General features: G+C 35.1%; 1 protein-coding gene across 6 annotated transcripts in view; it reads left to right on the top strand.

Moving 5' to 3' along the window:
• The window catches only part of Dop2r (dopamine D2-like receptor), a 212,164-nt gene that overhangs the window by 173,774 nt on the left and 14,507 nt on the right, over nt 1-23,883 (top strand). For all 6 annotated transcript variants that reach the window (XR_011732287.1, XR_011732286.1, XM_071779695.1 and 3 more), the window contains exons 3-5: nt 15,253-15,362; nt 17,265-17,517; nt 19,937-20,037. Coding sequence is in view for 4 of the 6 variants with exons in the window: in XM_071779695.1 (XP_071635796.1) it covers nt 15,253-15,362; nt 17,265-17,517; nt 19,937-20,037 (464 nt within the window). In the remaining 2 variants the exon portion in view is untranslated. The remainder of the gene's footprint in view (nt 1-15,252; nt 15,363-17,264; nt 17,518-19,936; nt 20,038-23,883) is intronic.

Below are 23,883 nucleotides of genomic sequence, written 5' to 3'. Positions count from 1 at the left end.
CTTTTTATTATAAAAAAAAAGGGCAACAGAGAGAGACAGAGTCGCGATAAAATTTGTAAAAATGAATAGAGGGTTTTGCACGCTCTTTATATCCAATATGTAAAAGTTTAAATTAAAATTCTTTCGCTGCGGTATTGAGACACTATCTAACTGTAATACCTAAAATAATGTCGACGGGAGTTTTTGGACATTGGAACTTCTCGGTCTAACTCGCGCAACTTTCATGCCTGTAAATATGGGAAAGTTGTAGCCGAAACTTCTCGTTCTTGGACGAAAATTTTATTCCTATGTGTGTCTGTGTGTGATCGTAACTTTCATTTAAAGTTACGTTCAATTTTCACAAATTTTGATTCACCGTTATTTAATCAAAACTATTACAATGTTCACCATGTGCACGAGACTCTATTACTCGACTTTGTCCATTATATTATACCGTATCATTACTGCATAAAAACTTACAGAACTGAATGGAAGGAAGTGTGGAGCTAATTAGCCGCCCGTGGAGTTTGCCACCATTTTATTCTCATTCCTCCGAGTTTTAGATTCACGGTTTAATTCGCATGCTCACCGCATGCGAATCTCGAATTACCGAAGAAATGAAAGAAAGGGAGGGGGTTGTTTTTGTAGTAGAGCGTAATCAAATGTGAGCGTCGGACTGTATAATGCAGGGAAGAGAATTAAAAAATGGAGGAAGCGGTTGAAGTCTAAGCAACTTGAGGGGCTTCTGAAAATTGAATGCATTAAAACCGGCGCTTGGCAGCAAACAGCTTTAACAAATAAAGCGCACGTTCGGCACAAACTATACCGGTGCATGTATAGAGATTACTTTAATTTTGCGTTTTTCATGACGCTTTCCATAAGGTTTGATATTATAGCTCGGCATGATACTTGATTTTTCTCACAGAAAAAATGCAATTCGTAAAGCGAGCGTCTGTAACTAACAAATAGCTTCTCCAATATCAACTTTTAGCCGATTTGATTACGAAACTCATCTGTCAGGAATAACAAACCCAGAATTTTAACGTAAACCTGTGTTTAATACTCTGTCCCGATATTTAAATTTTTCGTAATAGATTGGTATGCAAATGCAAACGCATTTATTATTAGTATAATGATCATAATTAAATTAAGTATTCGCAATAGTAAAAGCAGCATAATACAAAGCTATACTTTTATTTCATGACAGTCGTTAATATCTATAACAAAGAATATTAACATATAGTTCAATTAGAGTCACAACTTAATTGCGTGTCACAATTATTATCATGAAAAAAGTTTGTCACGGTAGTTATCACGCTGTAAATCGGAAAAATCCTGCGTCTCAAATGCCGATTGTACACAATCTTCGTCGCCGCGGCTTATGAAATCAGAGCGATATCGGCTATCTATATCACCGGCACGTATTTCCGCGGCTGGTAATAATGCCAGTTGGGTACTGATGCTGAACTATGTGGGAGCTTCGTGACCGTCTGAATTTGTGCCAAGTTAACCATGGTACCCCGACGTTTCCAGTCGCCCAGTCCGCATGAAACTCTACGTTGCCCGCCCACTCTTCTCGCCTTACCATGTGCCGCTAGGTAAATTTAATCTGATCCCATCCGAGTTGTAACTTCCGTATCCAAATCCTGTTAAGTTGGTCCGATCAGTCAGCCGCATTCCGCGATATCGTGTAATTATTTGAATGTCTTCGAGTTACTCTGCTCTTACTAAATCACCTACTAAAAAGCCTCTCGCGCAATAATTGGATATTGCAAACTTGTCACAAAATGTTACAAGAAAATGAATGCGTCGCAATAAAATCTTGGAACTGCCAGAATTCGTTTCGCAAACAATCTTGAAAATCTCAAACATTATGTATGAATTTGAATAAATCTTTTCTTAAATTTTTTTATTTTAATATAAAATTGGAAGATTTTAAAATTCATTTTTCTACGTATTTTTATACATATATGCAGAAAGACTAAGGATGTTAGAAAAGAATGTGAGCCTTTATTTCTAGCATCGTGATTATACTGTTTTAATTTTGAACATTATCGATTGTCATGAGATAAAAGTATATAGCTATCATTATTAATTATTTTCTTACGCTATAAGCGGTTATTAGATCATTATTCTTTTATACATTAAGAGAGCCTCTGTTTCTGTGAAATATCGAGACGATACATTAACCGAATGAATCAAACTTAAGTATGATCTACGTGCGAAATGTAAGTTAGCCCGGTGAAGCTATTTCGCATAATTAATGCTGGTAGCCGGCGGTGATCCTTGCAGACGTCGCACTTGCGCGATTTCCGCGACTCACATATGCAATTCGACATCGTCGAAATTGCTACTGCTCCTGACAGTTTTAACCCTGGGAAGTTTAATGATCACTATCATCTCTCGAGCTCGTTTCGCCGTTTGCATCAAGCAATTTTTAATGAGAGTGGTATCAAACTCTTTTACACACGCATTGGCGAGCGGTATGCACACACGACGAAATATCTTCCGGCATAGTATCTTCGCTTAAGGACTCTGCATATTTTACTGTACTTACCTACAGTCAGCTGTTGGCAGAGTTTCCATTTGTCAAGTGCATACGTCAGATAATTTTGCACAGAAAGTAGTCCACGTGATAATAACTCCATGTCAAAAGCAATTTAAATTATACTCGTATGTTCATTGACAAAGAATTCGGGAAGATTAACTGCAAGAAACGTATTGTAACATGGCGCGTTTAATATACTGTTATTATTTCTCGACATTTTTATATTATTTTTACTTAATTTTTATGTATTTGCTCGTTTAATCTTTTTATTCTTTAATTCTTTTTATCTTACATATTATATAATTTTATATAACATTATATTTTTCATGAACTTTAGATACATATAATTTTGCAAAAATAATCTGATAAATTTCGTTTTATATAAGTTTATGCTGCTTTATTTTGGTTTTTGTCGACGTACTAGAATTAATTTTGAAGAAACTAAGATTGTGTGTGTGTGAAAAATATATCCGCTCATCCAGCTGTTATCTAGGGTCAGCAGTTTAACTCACGGGTATCTTTTGGTAAACTACTTCCAATTCTTCTTGTGGTTTAAAAGGTATCGAACGTTGGGTAGCCTTTTCACGAAGAAATAAGCAGCGGATGATCCGGCACATTCCGTTTGCTCGCGAAAAATTATTGACGAAAATTACTGTAATTTTAAAAACTCGCCTTCGATACTGTTCTCTGGCGTCCATTAGTTAAAAAGTCACTAAATTGCGGATACAAGATCTATTATCATTCTGCTGAATAGAGTTTTAATGTCGGTTTCGGAATTTCTGATGGCAATAACGATCACGTCGTTAGACTGTTGATTGCTTTGATAACGTCGTAAGAATTCTCATTCCTTTGTGATTGCTAACGAGGCTCCGTTATCCCCATAAGCATACCTTTAGCGAGGGATATTAATTAAATTTTCAGAAACGCGCATTTATTTCTTTGCGAGTTCCAAGTCTAACATAAATTAGAAAATACTTTCCAACATTTATTCTATAAATGAAAGCTATCGGGACTATTATGAATCTCTAAAATATTTGTATTAATTCCTGCATCAAAATATGTCCACTGATAACGAAGATATACTTTTCAGATGTGTTTCTTTGACGAAATGAAAAAAAATCTACAATTTTTTTTTGTTTTTTTTTTATTTAATAAATTAGGAATAACATTTTTGTTGTTAAAAAATTAAAAAGCTTAGGATTATATATGTTTCTGCGAAGAAATTGCTACAGTTCTCATATTATGGCAACGATATCACAGTTCTATATTATTTCTACGCTTCTTTTCTGTCTTCTGAATATTTTTCTGTAAAACGAGATTACGAGACGAAATACATCACTCATGCTATATCAACTTGCATCATATTTTTCCATTAACACAATGAGTATGCCAGTTGAAGTATATAATCGCATTGATGTTTTTTTCCTCTGTCTCCGCGTTTCTTATTCGACTAAAATTACCTTATTAGATCTCGCAAATCTTTGTATCTCCGTGAATGTTACGAAGAATGGTTATCCGGGCAAAATGAGTACTTTATAGCAAACTGTAACGAGTATGAAGCAAAGGGACGAGGATGAGAAAGCAGGCAGCATCCCTTTAGAAACACCTGTAGTACCTGTCAGCCGTCAGTTGTCGGCGGTTCTAAAAGCAATTAATTTGCCGCACGGCAAGATCGAAAAGCCAAAAAGCGTGACTTCGGCTACCTACCTCCGATCGATCATCCCTTCGCGCGGACGAACGGTTTTGCCTTAGTGATGCCATCTTCCCCGCCTTTCCTGCTGCCGCCCATCTGCCATCCTCCTCTCCTTTTCCTCCCTCTTCGTACATACCACCTATACTCAGCTCGATTAATTCCTGCTTGCACGAAAAAAGGTTTCATCCATCTAGGATGGATTTTCATACCCCTTATCGCTTCTTGCGTTTGTTGGTTTGCCTCGAGACTTCTCTTTCGTCAGTTCCATTTTCTCCTCCTTTTCTTCTCCTTTCTCCCTCCTACACTTCCCCGGCCTCTTAGCACCTCCATCCATAAGTCTAACTTTGGTGATTATATCAATTCCGAATCAATTTTACCGACATCCTCTGCCACCCGTCCCCATCCCTGTCTCACTGCCGTCGCGTCATTGAATTACAAGGGGTGAATCGCTTCGAGTACTGCAGCCGCTCGATACGGGAATTAATGGGAGCGACGTTACCCATTTAAGCGTTCGATATGATAGCCGACGTCGATGGAAAATACGGTCACTGGAAAACTACATTGCCTTCGGCACGTATCGTTCCGATCCATCTTGTCATTTTAATGTTTGCTATTATTTCTCTTCTCGGGTGACAATACACCATCAAAGCGTCGAGTCACTTTTCAAATCAAATGGTATGAAAACATGTTTCATTTAACACATATCGCATCCCGATACAATTCCTACATGACAGAGAATATAAATTTCCGATTTAATACGTTTACGTCAGAGTTACATGGAAGAAAATAAGGGTATATATATATGTATATTGAAAGCAGCGATAACTGCTTTTAGAGACTTTTATTTGCTCCTCTCATTGTCTGCTTATTTGATTTGGTTATTTCTGGCTTACTAGCTTTTACTTCTGATAAAATTGCATAAAATCCCCCGTATTAAAGATTTGCACGTACAAAGCAGATTGTTATTTGTAAAAGTTTATTTCAATCGCTTTACACGTTGGAATATTTTAACAGGTATAATTCCATCAACAAGATCAAAAGTCAAGTGTTACATCTAGATACAAAAAATTTTTTGAAATTTGTACGTATCTGAAAAATTTATGAAAACCCGTCCGTGCGAGAATCTCACTTTTATCGCAGATCATCCGGTGTTTTGCGATTGCGTGGTATACATATTTATTCAATTTGTTTATCGGTCGTTGAATATGATTCACTCGAAAATACTATCGATTTTTCTAGCGCAAGTTTCTCACTGATAGACTTTAAACACACGGTTCTCCCGGTGGAAATTAATTGCATTTTCGGAATAATCCTTCACATCGAGATAAGAGCTCCCAATCCTTTAAATCGTAGCGCTTATCGTCGCGCAGGATCGATGCAAACTAATATAATAGTTGATCATATATACCGGCCAAAATCAATCGCTCGTGTCCACGCACGCATTGTGCACCGTTTACATAATATATATTCTATATCCATCATGCGTCAACTCTCTCTTACACATTATATCTATCATAAACTCTGCTTCGATACAAATACTTCAGTTGATTATCCGAGGTGCGAGAAGGAAAAAGGAATCCTCTGTTAAAGTCTGAAATCCAATGAAGTCTCCTCATTCGGAAAACAAGAAGATAATAGGATAAAATGGACTTACCTTTGAGAACGCGAATTAAATCGTCCATGACTTAAAATGAAAGAAAAAAAAGTTATTTAATTTATATTTATTATCAATTTATTATATATATGATAATAAATATGAAGGCATGCGCGATAGCATTTTTTTGTCTAATTGGCGAGAAATGGAAAACATAATTCACGTATATATTGCAAAATGACAAAGTGAGATCAATTCTTTTCTAACATATTGCTAGGCAAATTCTAAGTGCATGGCGTAGGCGATTTTTTCGCGCGTACACAGTCCGCGGAAAATTAACAGGAGCATTGTCCGACTAAATTCTCGACATTCGTGTTCAACTATAGTCGAGTACCTCGTCCGTGTCCTTCATGTCCCGTACATTCTGTATGGCGAGTGCTCTGTATATATTCCGTCGGTCGATTGCGTTATGTACGACAATCGAGTACATTATATCGAGTGCATTAAAGTGAATGTACGATGATACGAAGCGTGATATAAATCCACCCTATATCCGACTTTCGACGTGGACCTGACACAGTTTTTCCTCACTCGTGCGACGCTCTTCCCCGGCAAATTTGTATTTTCCGCGATCCCGGAAAATACACGCCGTATACACCAAGGATGTCGTTAATTAATGGCTGCCAAATTGATACCTGACTCGAGCGCGGATTGTCGTCTGTTGTATAATCGTCACAAGCATCCTGTGTGGCTTAATGTTCTATTGTCCGGCGTACGCCATTGCTAACCATCTATTACTGTCCGCTACTTTGTGCGGTGAGTATAGCATTCGCTCCCGTGAGAGATGGGTCACCATGCGCGACTAGTGTAATATCCGGATCTCGATGAAACGCTATGGAATTGTTATTCTAATTATGCTTAACGTAGGAAAAGTCGAAATATAACTATGACAAATCGTGATGTAGAAATAAAATTGATGAAGTCTATAACAATTCTATTATATATGATTTTTTAAACAATTTTGTGATGACGTGTCTTTAAGTTTATCGTTGAAAGTATTTCACCATCTCTGGACAGATGCTATTCGACGGCACGAAATGGCTCTGTTAGCAAAAGAACACATCTGAATCAGCGTTCTTCCCTCAACGGTGACGTAGCGAATTCGATTGATCGCTGAGGCTGCTGAACATCTAATGTTAATCAAACATGAATTTCTCATATTGCTCGCTTGTCTAATTACATCACAATGCGCAAGACCGCAAGTGGCATGATCACGAATATGCACGTTATGGAGATTTCATCGAATCTCTCCGATCTCATATTAAACTGATAGGATCTCGGCTTCACGTAAAATGCATGAGATACAATTGCGATCGATCAATAGCGTTATATCTAAAGTTTCTATTAAAAATTGTATATTCCAACATTTATCTCTCTCCGAGTCTCTCTCTCTCTCTTGAAATTATTTCTTTTGAGAATGCATTTATTGAAGGGTATAGTTTCATAGATTAAATTAGTTACGTGTACAAACAATGGAAGCGATATTTTCCGTGAGAAGCTAACGAAACAATTAACGTATAACATGTAATTATTACAGCTGATCGCCCTAAATATCCCAATGTGTTGCGTTCAACATCTCGTTGAGTCAATTAAAACGTCAGTATGTTTGCTTTGACGTGACGTTTTACGGGGTTGGCCGAGGCGGCAGTGCGTAAACGTCAACATAATTTCTGCCGGGCACTATAATTATACACGATGTCGCGTACGTTATTCCTTCCGGGAATACGTGGCAATATGTTCAACCGTGCTTCATCTCGCCAAGCGCGAAATTCTCTCGTGTATCTCGCGCTTGTTGAGGAGCGATTCACGCTGGCGTGCTTTCCAAATAGACACTTATTGTTAGTTAACGATTACGTTCGACGAACAGCGCAATTAACGTTACGCACGCATCTGTTCCTCCGCACGAAACCTACGAAACTGCTCGCGTTTTAACGTCGCAATATCCGCTATCTTCGGTACATACCGCGGCTTGATTGCCATTCCTCAAATGGTGGTTGCTATGTCGTATTGAACAGCCTCTGCAGAATCCTCTGTAAATCGAGAACGTTTCAGAGGAAAGAAAAGAGCTTCAGGATTCTGCGAACAATCAGCGATATTTTATCTTAGCAACTTTTGATATCTTAAATACTTGAGATATCGATTTTTAATAAATACAATAAATAGCGATAAGTTTATTTTGCATCTCTAAATTATTCAAATTGTATTGTAGGTATATTTATAATTTGTTGCTGCCAATATTTTTTAATACTTACTTAACCCAAAAATATCGACTAACATTTCAATAAACAAATTAGATAATTATATCAATCTCATATATAATAAGTACAAATATTCAGTTTTGCATAATTAAAACAAAATATACATTTTGAGAAAGATATATCTCATTGTATTTGAACTAATTGTAAGTTTAAAATACGCAAAGAAATTATATTAAATTTCTACAAATGACAGCTGAATACCGTCGATATGATATAACAGTCATATCATTTAGGCTGCGGTCCACTTGATGCTACAAATGCTTCGAAGGATTCCTCTTCTCCTTTCTTTTAATAAAGAAAGAAGGAGAGGAAGAACGCTTCAAAGCATTTGTAGCGTCAAGTGGACCGCAGTTTTAGTATTGTTTCAAGAAAACAAACGCCGTGAGTGACATGGTTTATTTGTTTTAAAGTAATTAATTCAGGAAACACCTCACGGATTGTACGCATAACATGAAAATAATTTACTCGAAAAGCTGATTCCACTACGATTGACAACGTTTTATGCATGCCTCGGAAAGATACAAACTTTTTCCGATAGTCATTTTGATATAATAATTTTACCGCAAATCACTGGAGATCCCAAAAGCTGTCTCTTTTCTCATCTCTTTTCTTAGACCGGGAAGAAGTTTGCGTATTACTATGGCTAAAAAATATATAGATTGGAGCCGACGCCAATAACTGAGCTTTTTGCGACAGCAAAACCGTACTCTTATCAAGTTTGATGCGACATAAAGTTTGAAAAAGCGATGAATCTCGTGTGAACCTAAAAGCGGGCAATGTGGGCAAGCGATTTTGACACGTCGAACGGACGAAACGCGCTTAAATTACTTTGGCCTAGATGCTTCATTGACATCTTGGCCGCGATTCAACTTCGAACGAGGGCGAGCACTGCGACATCCGGCAGCTTGGCCATGTTGGGATTTAAATGATGGTAGGGCTAATTAATAGCACGCCATTGGAAATTTATTACGTCAACTATGGTTATGTTTCAAAGGCGCACGCTCGCCTGGAGCACGACCATCGTTGACAAACTTAACAAACTGCCGTCGACAAAAGGTTCTATATACCGGAAAGACTCGCATTTCAAGTATGCTGCTAAATGCACCGGCGACGACGGCAAGCGGCGGCGACGCGACAAAGTTACAAACTGGCGAAACTTCGTGCTGACGAAGCCGCAAATACTTTCGTTGACGTGTAACAAAAAAAGTTTAATTTTGCGAGCTCACCGAAACAAAATTTGCGGTGGTTGAGACGGTTCTTTTCGCCGAGGTAAAGAGCCGCGCTAAATTCGCCGTGTCTTTTTTGTTGGGAACGCGTCGCGCGCAAAACCCAGCACACATCCTTGGGGCGGTGAAATTTCCGTAGTTCTTTGACGAACACTTCTGCTACTTTTAAGGGTCTGACGTTACCCATTTTGCGTGACGTTGAACCTTTATTTTTAATTATGATTAAGCTTTGTCTCTCGAGTTAATTTAGTTGTACAAAAAGTAACTTAAACAATTAGAAAATCTAAATTAAAATGTAATATTATGTCTTATATTATTTAACGTTATCTATTATTGCAGTATATCAAATAAATCAATATTTGTGTTTGAATTATGGTTACGGTTTAAATGTATGTATTTGTAATATATGTAATAACATTATTCTATCGTATAATATAACTTCTATATACATATACATATACACGTATGTATATATGTTGAAACAGATATACTCTTTGCGATATACTAGCTCAATTGTTGGCTTTCACTCCTTTCTGCAATCTTTGCCTACACCTCTGAGACCTCGTCATTATAACATTTAATGACACCACAAGGGATATAAGACATTCTGTATGGGTACAAGCATATTCTACAAAGTCGAGTAAAATCTCGATCAAATGTGGTAATGAGAAATGTGAAAGCTCCCAGGAGACACCATTATTGCCGTCTCTCATATGACTGTATTCTGGGGAAATATACTTTGATACGTTGTGTTGCGAAAATTCTCTGAGAAAAAGTATAGCTTTCCTATTTTCTATTATTGTAAAAATATTATTTATTTATATTGCGGGTTGCTCTGCTTGGTAACATATTTTTATTCAATTAAATTTATTATTATTAGAAATCATAATGCAACATCCTATATGACAAACTATTCACAAAAAGCAGCCCGCATGTAATATATCAACGGGACGAATATTTCAAATAATGTTTATCAATCTATCTTTGACAAATAAACATATTAATATATAAACTAAATTGTTGCATTAAATTAACAAATTTAATTTTGAAGTTACTTCTGTAAAGCTATTATAATTATAATAAATAATTATTAACATTAAAATCTATACAAGTCCGTTAAATATTTATAATGAATTAATTTATTAATCGATCAAATAATTAAGATTTATATTAAAGGTAAATGATATGGGTTTTGTGTTAATATAAAAGCAATTCGCGCAATAATTTGAAATTACGTTGGCAATTAAATAATTAATCACGGTAAATGGCAAAACATGATACGGGGAAACAAGTTTTGCCGGGCTCGTGCGCGATTCGCGTGCCGCACACGCATCGCATGCGGTCGGCTCTTTCGTCATTGAAACTCCGACACGCTCATAACGCAGACTTCATTAGCTCGTAAACACCACATGCGCTTATCATGCGGGGTCTAGGTTAGAGTCCAATTATGAGTCCGATCGTAATCGAACGCGAGAAGCCGTGTTTGCTAAAAACACTCGCGAGAACTCGCTGATCTTATTGTTAGATGGAGACGCGCGCATACGTACGCTTTTACTTGCGAAAGCCGGTATATATGTATATATATAAACTGACGTAACGCTCTGATAGGGCGTGTAACAAGGGAACTTATGACGAGGGGCGATAATAATTACTCCGCTGTACGCCGCTGCCGCGAACGTTGTCGGAAACTTAGTTTGCGCTAGTTTTTAATGCAAAACAGTGCAACGCAGATTGCCAATAATTTATTATAAAGCGACACTTAAAGAATAAACTATATGTGAGCCAAATGTACTATACCAATTTTACTAAATGACATATACATTAGTTTGTTAATTATTATTAATTACTTATGATTATTTGTTAATTTTCTTAACAATCTCAATTTTTTCCAATTTTTTAAAACAGAATAAATAAAACATGACGAAGAATCATAATAAATTAAAGATAATAAATTAAATTATTAAATTTATCTAATTAACAGCGTAATTGTAAATGTGTACAATAAACAACTGATAATAGAAAGTATAATACTTGTTACATATAAATAATTATTAATATGCGAGGTCAAATTAATAAAATATCAATTAAAATCATAGATATATTAGATGTATCAAGATATAATATATATAATAAAAAAATTATTATTTTAATACATATCGTATTATTCAATATGGGTAACAATAAATATTGTCAAATTTATTGGGTATGTCGTCGACCTGTTAAGGGAAGATAAAGTTAGCAACCTCATAAAATATATGCGTAAGATAGATAATTCAAGTTTTTCAGGAAACCGACGAAAATGGAGCTAACAAGCAGTCTGAAATATCGCAATAACTGCGATTCATGCCTGTATTATGGCACGTGGGAATACCTATATTAGACCCCGTACTAATGCACATTGCCGCACCGTGTACGCCTAGCTACGGAATATTATTCCGTATTCACGTATGCGCGTGTTTACCCGTGGTGCACATCCTGCGCCGCATATATAACCAAGAGTTACAGAAGTGAAAATTTCCCGCTCCGTGTATGCCGCGGAAGCGCAAAACGCGCTCATACCATTTTTCTGCCCTTTTTACCCGAGAAAAAATACAAGGGGCAACATTATGTGTACAGATTGCACATATTTAAACGGTCTGAATTAAATTTCTCTGCTCTCCCGCTTTAAACTTGGGTTTTCATCTTTTATACTTGCGTTTATTTATTCTGCGGCGTGTGTTGAAACACGCGTAGGACCCGCGATATAATCGCGTGGCATGTAATACGACTCTTAAATGCCGCACTCGTAAATGTTATTATTCAAATTAATGAATTATTCAAATTGCGTTTCACGCTAATTATATTATTGCGTAATAAATATGTATTTCGTATAGTTATGTATTACTCTAATAAGAATATTCAGCAAACACATTCAAGGAACATATTCAATAACTAAAATACGTTTTACTAACAATAATAGAAATAACTTACACCAAAGAAATAAAACAACAAACATATTAGTATTTTCGTATAATTGTACGAACTTTATCGTATGAACACAGAAAAAAAAGAAGTGTCAAATCAATACTCCATATGCTTGTATATATACGTCTTGAAATAAGATTATATTGCGTTGGTTCAACTATATAATTCTTCGTTTAACACTAATTTTCTTCGTTTAACGCAATATAATCTTATTTTAAGATTATATATTCTTACGTATATACAAGCATATCGAGTGTTGATTTGACACTTCTTTTTTTTCTGTGAAAATATAAATAATTTTTCCGATGTATTTTTGGCACGAACTCTATTTCCATACATGCGATAGCGTAGATATAACAAATTCCCAATGCACCTAAGTAGTAAACTTATCAAAGAAATAATCACCTATGGAAGATTCCCCCATGAGGAGGTATACATAGTCAACACGCGATACTTTAGAATTTCAACTGAATTTGCAAATTCTGAAGATGCAAACCCTCATTATAAGTCTTTGATACTTCCATGATTGGTGCATGTTGGAAGATTTGATGGAAAATACATGCGGCCGAACTGAGAGTGTAATAAATCAATACACGGTAAATTGTATGGAAATCGATGGAATAATCACACCCTGCCAGAAATATCCTATTATTTGCCGGAGCTACTCACGCAAATGTTCACAGATGAAAATAGGGATAAACGTGGAGACAGAAATGTGACCGAGTGTTTCAAACGGGTTTTGACCGCCGCGCCGGGTACTTCGCACACGAGGCACGAACGTTGCAAATAAATCAAGGCTCTTCTGGCTTCCGCTGTAAAGAATCCATGAGGGTAGCGAGTGGGTGCGCTTTCCTGAATGGACAAAAAGGATAGAACGACGCACTGGTGGAGAAAACTGGTAGAATGTCGAAAAGGAGGCGTAGTGCTCATCTCTCGATTTATTGGCGATTTAAAATATTTGAATAATAATTCTTGTCTCATTCTCGAGTGAGATTCGCCTTTTTAGTAAACATGTACACTGAGAAAAAATACTTGAAAATTTATTTGTGGAATATAAGGTTTATTTCTGTAAAATAAATCTTATTATATTCCACAAAGTGAGATTTATTTCTGTGAAATAAATCTTATATTCCACAAATAAATTTTCAAGTATTTTTTTCTCAGTGAAGAACATGTTAATCTCTTAATAAAATCTTTTAATCTTGAATAACAAAGTTACTTTGCCTTACAGTATTTTTACATTGCATTCACACAGTCAAAGTGATGAATTTTCCGGTCGAAAATAATTATAATAAGAATAACACATATCAAACTTTAATTGCATTTTAAAACTTATTATCATTTATTATAGAAATTATTTTCATGAAAGAAAACAAATACATTTATATCACAAATTGGTTTGATTTCAAGTCAATATTTCCGATCTATTTCTTCACCAATTATCGAACATGTTTATACATGCTGTTTATACGGGTAAATATGAAGCTTGTTCGAGCTACACCGATTTGGTACTAGGCTCGCTCTTGCTGTCACATGCGTACACACCCAGCGAGTGTGTGCCATCATAAACATGAGGAAACTTCATACGGAGGAAATATCTTATCGGGCGAGATACATTTCGTGAGGCGCGGTGCACGGAGAAATCGAAATCGAAATAATCGGTGTCGTAATATAGGCCATGGCGATAAAACGCAGCGCATATATTGCACTAACGATGTAATCGGAGTACGGCGGACTGTCCGCTTGAAAGATGCAGCTAGTTTGAAATTTGTTGGCAGCCGTGCACATAATACTTGTCCAGCGATGTGCAAAATCGCTGTGCGACATACGATCGTTTCGGTATGCGCGTGATTTTCAGAGATTATTTCTATCTGCGAGGAGAGATGAATGGAATGAGAACGCTTTCGAAAAACGCACGAATACGTCGAATCGGCCGTAAGATCGATAACTATCGGGATCAAAATAACTTTTGCGATAGTACTAAATGTTAAATAATTCCATCTTTTGTTTTTAAGTATTACTTATTGTGTCTTTTATGATTATTATTAGTATTACAAATTGTTTTAAATATAATTCACGAAATTACTTTGGTATTATTACAAAAAATCAATGTAAAAGTGTTAATGAGAAAATGACATGTTAATAAACTGCGTACATACGTATAATACCCAAGTAGCACAGCAAGTCACAATAAAGTCAAAATGATGTCAAAATGACTGCAAAATGACGATTTTTGATCATTTTACCATCATTTTGACGTCATTTTGATTTTATTGTGACTTGCTGTGCTACTTGGGTATAGATTTTCATTATTCAATATTGATAAAGTGGAGACTACATATAAAATGCATTTTACAAAATTTAAAAGTTTTCTTAAAACGCGTAGAGATATCAAGCAGGCATACGTCATGACAGTTTTAGGTCAAGTCTGGGTTCTCTTACAACAAAACGATTTTTATTTTAAATCATTTTCAGCCACAAAATATAAAAATAGTAATAAGTTAAATGCTAGAACAACGTTTTAAACTTAATGTCTACGCTCCACCAGATCTGCATTTGATGATTTGTATATGCTTTTAATTCTTCTACCTTAATTTCATAATTGTGTTTTCGTATTAGCATTTATATTAAAAGACATCTAAATGCGTTGGTGGAGAATACGAATATATTTTGAATGGTAATAATAATATGTATAATACTCACATTATAGTGAGACTAGAAATGGTGTCTTTAATTTTTAAACAGTTTTGTAGTATCACTAAAAATCTATGAAAATTACTTCAATAACATAAAATATTTTATATAAAAGTTGATCTCTGGTTGTTAAAAGAAGTAAAATCTTGCAATATTATATAAGATAAATGTATAATTAATTATAATTTGTGATTTTTTCTTAAAATTAACTTTTGTGTATTTGTTTATCTTTGCAGGTGAACGGATCTTGGAGCTTACCTGGGTTTGTTTGTGATTTTTATATCGCAATGGATGTGACTTGCAGCACCAGCTCTATATTCAATCTCGTGGCTATTTCGATAGACAGGTAAACATTTTTGCTTACACAAGAATCGAACACTAAGCTGGAGATACCGCTCAGAAACCTCTCCTGAGATCTCACATTCTACAGATTATTCTACTGAATATTTAATGTTTAAAGATCAGCTTATCGAAATTATTCAATATCGATTATGAAACTATCGAATGACTTCCGATAATATTGCCTCTTATATAGAATTAATATAGGCCCTCGCTGTAAAATATAAAATAATACAAATTTATTACTACCAAATAAATTTTAGAATTTTGTTAAATTTTTCGCACATGATTAATAAATTAAATTAATGTTGTATAGAAATGTATTACGATTTTGTCCACGTTCGATGATTTTGATGACGGTCACGTTTTTCGTTAAATTTTGATATGTGGAAGACATTAACGCCCAAGCATGTGCTTTCGCCAATTCTCTGGTCGTAAAAGAGCCACAGTGATTACCGGGAAAGTTTGGAAATTAGGAAAAAGTGAGATAGGCTGATTTTACTGGTTTACGTGCCTTGAATAGAACGCAGAACTCGCATCTGTGATCAGAATGCAACTCGTTCATAGGAGAATTAGACATACTGATACGTTTAAATTTGGGAATAATCTTTTCGATAAATGAAGGTTACCTATCGCGAAATAATTAGCCATAAAATTGGTAAAAGAAGAATAAATAGTTAAAATCGAGCTACATTATTACGTAGGCTTGAGTTGATTATCTCAAATATATAATTATTTGCCACATTCTTTTTTTTTGTTTGGAAAAAAGTGATTACAAAAAAATTATAAAATTAAAATATAGTAGCATTAACCATTTAATAATAATAAAGTCATTTGTTTCTTATAATCTTCAGTATAACTTCTATTTAAAAAACATTAAACCTGTACATATATGTCAAACATTTCTTTAAAATTTAAAATACAGTTACCAATCTTGCGTTTAAATGCTCCTAAAAAATACGCAAACTGTAAAAGTGCATATAGATTGTATTTTGAACGGTATTCATTTCGACTACGTTTAATTGACTTTGTGTCGTTGAATTATGGATGAGAATAACGAGAACCTTTATTCCCTTCCCCCGTTGCCTTCTTTGTTCTGATATGTACAGTTGACAAGAGGTTTGTCACATAGTAAATTGATGACAGGATGAACAAAGAGATTGAAGAGTGCTTGATGATACATATGACGAGAGTGTTATGTACCGCCTTCATACTCGACTTTACAGAAATAAAATTGTTATTAGTTAAATCGCAACAAAAAACACACATAAATGCGCAAGTCATGCGCTTCGAGCAATTTTCTATTTGAAAAGATTGTAACGATAGATTGTTACAAGCGATGTAAACAGCTAAAATAAAACATTTTGATAGAAAGTTTTGGAAAGAAACTTTAGGCTTTAAGATTGTTCTACAACATCTCTTCTGAACCACGGAAATCCCCGACAATAGCTTGAAAATAGCCTTTTTATGGCCTCTTTATTCTTTCGTAGGAAATTTACATGATCAGCCAGAAATTTGTACAAGTGATAAAAGCATATATTTAAAGAAAATTGTTATAAAACTAATGTTTTATTGATATCTTCAAAATAGTAAATTTTAATAAATAAATAGATATTATCGGTTATATATCGTCTAATATAAAGATTAGTTTGAAATTTAAATTATATTTTAAACATATACGCGCTTTCAAAATTTATTCTCGCTTTATACCAAAATCAATTCTGTCAAACGCGTCAATTAACCATAATGATAACAGCGAATACAATATGCAAATACGTTAATCGCGCGAGATGGGAATTCTGAAGGATGGATGAGACAAGAACAGCTGGATCTACATAAACGGATTTACAACGATATAATGCCCGCCGTGCGGGATGGAATTACAACGCGAACCGATTTTGTATTACAGATACATAGCGGTGACCCAGCCGATAAAGTACGCGAAGCACAAGAACAATAGAAGAGTATGGTTGACGATACTGTTGGTCTGGGCGATATCGGCCGCGATCGGTAGCCCGATTGTCCTTGGTCTGAATAACACTCCGGACCGGATACCGGACCAATGTCTGTTCTACAATACGGATTTTATCATCTACTCGAGCCTGTCCAGCTTCTACATACCCTGCATCATCATGGTATTTCTTTACTACAATATATTCAAGGTGAGAGTGATGTGATTTTTTTGCGGCAACGTGTATATATTAACACGCCGTCGTGTAAGCCTATATCTTTCTTGCTTAAGAATCGACTGAACGATGCATGCAGAATATGACTAACTTACCAATTGGCGTATCAACATACGTAGTGATCAGATTCTAAGCCATAAAATTTAAGGAAATTATCTTTCTTGTTTAATTAAAATTTTTTATCGTAAAATTTTCTTATTACGCGCATACGTATAGTAGAAAAAAAGAAGTTTTCTCACTGGAGGTTGAGAAACGCTGGTATTAATAGGTCAAGCCGGTTAGCGGAAAATATAGGATCATACGGGTAATCGAAATTGCGCATTAAACGAACACGTGGATTAAATAAACCGTCATTACCATCACTGATACAAATTGCGAACGACGTGAACAAATTTTGATGTATAAATAACCAAAAATCTGCAATTTAATAATCAAATTTCTAAACGTAATTGCGATTGATACGTCGCTATATTTCGAATAATATTGGAAATTTATTAATGCCGCAATGACGTAAAATCTTGAACAAAAAAATTCGCGATGTTAAAATTATATCTGCGATGAATTTTAAAGGCTTTTGTAATATAACCGCGTGGCACAGCAATCGCACAAAGACCGCGCGGTGAAATCTATTTCAAAGATTCTGCTCCAAAAAGAAATCGATAGCTGTCTTTGTAGTTGAATCAACGCACGCATGCGATGACAAGACGCAAAGGAAATTATCTCTAGCTCGATTACAAAAGGGCAAAAATTTATTCGTGCCTCTTTTATCTATACGATTACTTCAGAAACGTGAACCGATTGCAAAATTGGCAGTAGCATGAAAGGTAGCTCTCGTAAAGGCAAGCCCGCTGCCCGTAATTTAATTATCACGTATGTGCTGTGTGCGGTATTGCTAAAATTAATCCGACTTTATTGCCGACAGCGCGGAATGCTTTAATATTTCGCGTTGGAATTAAAAGAATAAAGAAATATGACAAACCATAATAATATGGTGTAACAGCTGTAATATCGACATAAAAAGTCGACATAAAATCGTAATATGACTGTATGAAAATTTTATGTATTTCGAAAATCAAGCACATGTTTAAATATTGGGATGTGCGGCTTAACGGCAAACGGTTTTGCTATGAACAAACTTATAAAATTAATCTCGTTCACCTGTCTCGAATTTCTCGCGTTCGACATATTTATAGTAAAAATCACGTTCAAATTTTATGCGATTAATCTCGGACGCAGATGGAGCAAAGTGCATTGCGGTTTATACAGCGGTTGCTATTATATTGCGGTGGATCGTAAATACGGCTAGGACAATTTCCGCGTTTGTAGCGTACGGAATATTTCGATTGGACTGTTAATTTCATACTTGCGGCAATTGTACGCGCATAATACCGGCGTGGAATACCATAATAATATTGATATATGATGACCTTTATATTTTCAATATAATGTTACCACGTCATTCGCGTGCGATATTATATCATATCATGAGCTCGCACTCTTCATAAAACCGGAACGCATAATAGAAGGCATCACTATCAGTTGTAAATTTCTGCTGAACTTTGTGGAGCTTGTAAAAAGTGCAAAGGATATAACTTTAGACGGAAAGGAGAATATATTCGAAGAACTCGAGTTTTTTCAGACGAAAGATCTAGTGAAATTTAGAAGAAACAAAAAACAGAATTTTTGTTCAGAAGTATGCACTTCTCTCCTTTTCGCTCTCTTTTTCTCTTTCTCAATGAAAAATAAATTTATTTTATTAATTCGATTTACATTTACAACAATAAAATTCAAAAGAATTTCTTCTTTGTCGATTAAAATTTATTTATTTTATGCCTATCTTTTTAATTTTGTGACTTTTAATATAAAGAATTGCAATAATTAAGTTTCACATTTCAATTGCTCAGTATTAAGAAATATTGCAATTATAAATACGAAAAAAATGTGAATAGCTACTCTTAATAGTTACATTATATCGAGCATTATATGTTATAACAATTTATTCGTTCATTGAGATTTTATCAGTTTAGAACAGCATTATCCCTGTGCTGTAGAAAGAATTTGTGTTATTTCCAGAAAAATAAAAATATTCTTTCTAAGAATGTGAAGTATGAATATCGAGAAATATATAATCTCTTTTTTATCGAGGGGAGCAAAACTTTTTTTTAATGCAGTTAAATCAACAGCGAAATATTATAATGCTTTAGCAGCACGGAGATTTTCTTCTGTAAATCTATTGAAATAAATCTCGTTATTCGTAGATAGGTGTTCGATAACGCGGCTCGGGTGTTATCTACAGAAATCTCACGCAAAGATTTATGTTGTACATTTACGCCTCGAGTTTGCAACTCCTCGTCTGATTTACGTCACAATGTAGATTTTCAATTGACCGTTTCAGGCTCTGCGAAACAGAGCGAAAAGGGCTCGTGCTAGCAAAAAACCGAATTTAAGCAATATAAAACCGGGGAGCATCATCGAAAATATCGCGCACACGCGTAGGTGAGTACTTGACTGTGTAAATCACCCGTTAAGTACCATCTTTTTATACTGTAGAAGTTACAGCAAAAACGATGGATTTTTTAAATTCTTTCTTGAAGGTGTTTTTTAATTACGTTTTTACTCATTAACTTATATGCATATTCGATTTTATAGTTAAATATTCTTTAGCCGGAAAACAAGAATTTGATTTTTATATGTAATTTCGTATAATTACTTTTATAACAATATTAAACTTTTAGGAAAACGAACATAATTCTTGTTGTTCTAATTATAAACATTTTTATTGATTACAAAGTAAATGAAAAATGTATTATGCTGTATCTTTTACTAAAATTGATGTTTTGCATGTCACGCATGCAAATATATTACACATACACTTAAACACATATAATATATATACATATATGTATATTGCCGTCTCTGCTTCCTTATTCTGATATATTTACAATTTCGTAAAAAAAAAGATGGATAGTCTTGATACAGCTCGGATTAAAATATGGTCCAGAGAAGCGCTAATACAGATAAATCGGATTGAAAATATACGTTTCCGTTTTTTCTGATTCGGCATTTGTTTTTGTGTTTTTTCACAGGGGGGGGGGCACAATGCTTAGAAAAATTCAACATAGTACATACAACTTATAAAGCCTTTATATACACGTATGCCTTTTTATGTATCCATGAACCATTGCATTCTCGATCCTAGAATTTTGGTCTATAAATTCTTGAACTTTTAATTTTTCTTATGTCTCTCGATGCTTTCTCTTTGATTGTTAAATTCTTAATTGCGCAGCAGGCTCATCTGTAAAATAAGCATGTCATGTCTCGATTTGTTATCTTGATATAAATAATTGTCATTACATATTTAAAAGATGTTCCGTCTTTAAGGTAATACGTAAATGTGTGTCATATTGCCTAAATACATGTCATTATCAACGTGATAAACATTCACACATAAAAATGTAATATTATTCGTATAAAAAAATGTTTTTCTTATAAACCTATTTGCATTTAAAGAAAATATTATTACAAAGATATACAGCATTAAAAAATTTAAAAGTGCAGATTTAACAAATGATGATCTTTCTCTCACACTTTCGCCGAAAAGAAATCATCTCGAAATCGAGCAAGAAAACTGTGGTCGAGACGACATTTATATACGTAGTAGATTTAATCAGAATTGATTTGCACGACGATTTGCGTGTTCGTAGACAGATCGCACCGCGGGAAAAATATTGCGGGTGAAAATTTATTCATACGCCCTCTTATACGACGTTATCCAGCCCGTTTGCCGGCGCGATAAGCGCGAAGACAGCCCGACGACATTTCGAGCACGTCGTGCGCGCGATGCGCGACGATTCTTTTCAATTTTCGCGATCGCGTAAGGCTCGCATTCCAACGAGACAATTTCTCGCGGAGATTGGTGCCAGCTGGCGTGGCGCGAGCTGAGAGACGGGGACGACCGAGGGTTAAGTCCCAAACATCCCCGGATAATTCGCTTTTCTCGCACGCCCCGCTCGCACGTGCTTTCATTTCCGCCGTGCTCACGAGGGCAGCCTCGTCTTGAATATCAAACTACTTGTACGTCGCTTTAATCGCTGGTCTTTTTGTTTGCGTACTTTTCCAGGCATGCATTTCGTTACGTCTATTCACCCTCATTCACCCTTCGCGTTAAAGTAATGCAAATTGAATATTATCGGGAAAGATATTCTCTATTGACATTTGACGTTTATAATGGAAGGATAATGGCGCATATCAAGCAAGGTTTGATTAATATGCATAGAAGCGGCGAATGGAATTGGAATGGGATTAGAGGAATAGGAGAAAGAAATTTTCTATTTTAGATTACTATAATTTGCTTTATAAATAAAAATGTTATAACAATAATTATTTACACTTATAACAATAATTATTGTTTTAAAGAGACAAGAATGCTATTCTAAATATAAAATTTGAAATATTGGCATCTCATCTTATTGTTATCATGTGATGTGAATATCCGCAACTACAAAAGCACCATAATGTCGTAAACCGAGATAATAGTATTCGTGTTTTTTATATTTGTATTTATTTATGTGTGATATAGCATTTACCGACGCATTGGAATCACATATAACGTTACTTGCAGCGTTACTTATAACGTTACTTGCTCGCGAATTCGATATGTTATATAAAGATTATTTACCTTGCAAAGTATCACGATGATAGCTTTAAAGGAATATAAAATATTCTACCTTGACATGTCTGTCTGTTCCATCATGTATGTACGTATAAAATTCGAAACACGTACACTTCGATAAAATACAGCGTGTTTTTGCAGTAGGTATAATCACTTTCCTCTATTGTAGATATTATTAATTGGAAAAAAATTATTATATCAACGGTAAATTAAAAACTTTCAGCGAATTGAATTCTGACAGCGGATAAGAAGCTTTTATATTTCGATTAATTAAAATTGGTTTCTATTTAAGGAAACTTTAATTTTCGGTCTAGAGTTAGAAAGATATTTGATATTGGAAATTAAAAAGTTGCAAGAGAACGTAGCGTTTAATCAAAGTTTTATTCACGTACTCAATTACAAATTGGTCAAAGTAGTTAGTTGTTGAATTTGATCCGAAAGAAGGGAGCCGCGGTATTTTTGGAACAAAGTTTGCACAAGGTCCATGTGAAGCTTAGCAGACGTATACGTTCGTAAATACTCGACATCCCTAGCTATCTAATTGTAAGAAGATTTTCGAAAAATATTACGGCGCTTCGTTAAGTACTTGAGATCACTACGGGAGTAGTACGAAGGTAAGCGAAATGTTCCAACGAACTCCAGTTTGCCTTTCTTCCAGCGAAGAGCGCAGAAAATCTAAGTATTTAAGCGCTTGAACGTGGAAAGGACACGTACGAAGAATGGCCGAAAAGTGAGGCTGGCCGTCGCACACGGAAAGGTGTCGTTTAAAAAGTGAAAAGCGTTATTACGAGTCTTATTTTATCTTTTATTATAACATATCGGCAGAGAACTGCACTGTAGGGAAAAAAGTTTAGTGTTAATTAGTTTCAAAAATATTAGATACTTTAATACATTTAATTAATATTTCTCTCCGCGCAAAATAGCATTTTCTGTGATTATTTATTCTTGTCATTGTTCCATGGAACACGAGGCGGCGATGATCGAACCATCGCAGGAGCGTCGAGCGCAATTCAATTGTCGTGGTTGAAATTGTTAATTAACTAGGCAACGAAAAAATCAATAAGTCACGCGAATCTCCTTGGAATAGTCAGTCCATCGCGCCCTTCTTCGCAAACGATCATTTATACTGTGATATTATTTCACGTAAAAAGAGCCGAGTCTCATACACGAATACGCGATCGAGCCGAGTCTCGAGCACGCGAAAGAGCCGAGTCTCTCATACGAATACGCGGTTCGAGCCGAGTCTCGATTACGGGGCCCTGTTCGCGATACCGAGTGTCGCTATTAATTCTTTATATACACGTATTCTCTAATTATTCATCCAATTGTATCTCACACAATCTCAGGGGGTTTTTATGCCTTAACAGGCTTTTCCCCCATGAGCCAATAAAGGATTATTTCCCTTGGCTCAAAATTACGACTTGTTTATTTCAAATCTCCGAAACCGGGAGACTTCTTCATGTTGAAGAGGTTTTCGACGATACAGTCATTATTTACTTCTTTCAGGGATTTTAAAATTCCTACAGACCTCTTTGTTTGCATATCTGATACAATAATTTTTAAATTGTATATTTTTATGATTACTTTAGAAAAATGCAAAAAAGTATTTTTTCCATTTATTTTTTCGCAAACCGTTTGTCGTTAAAATAACGTTTAATTAATTAAAGTTA

This window comes from Temnothorax longispinosus, chromosome 5 (genome assembly GCF_030848805.1).
Source record: "Temnothorax longispinosus isolate EJ_2023e chromosome 5, Tlon_JGU_v1, whole genome shotgun sequence".
Lineage (NCBI taxonomy): Eukaryota > Metazoa > Arthropoda > Insecta > Hymenoptera > Formicidae > Temnothorax > Temnothorax longispinosus.
The sequence above is the reverse complement of the archived record's forward strand: the minus strand, read 5'-3'. Positions and strand labels throughout refer to the sequence as shown.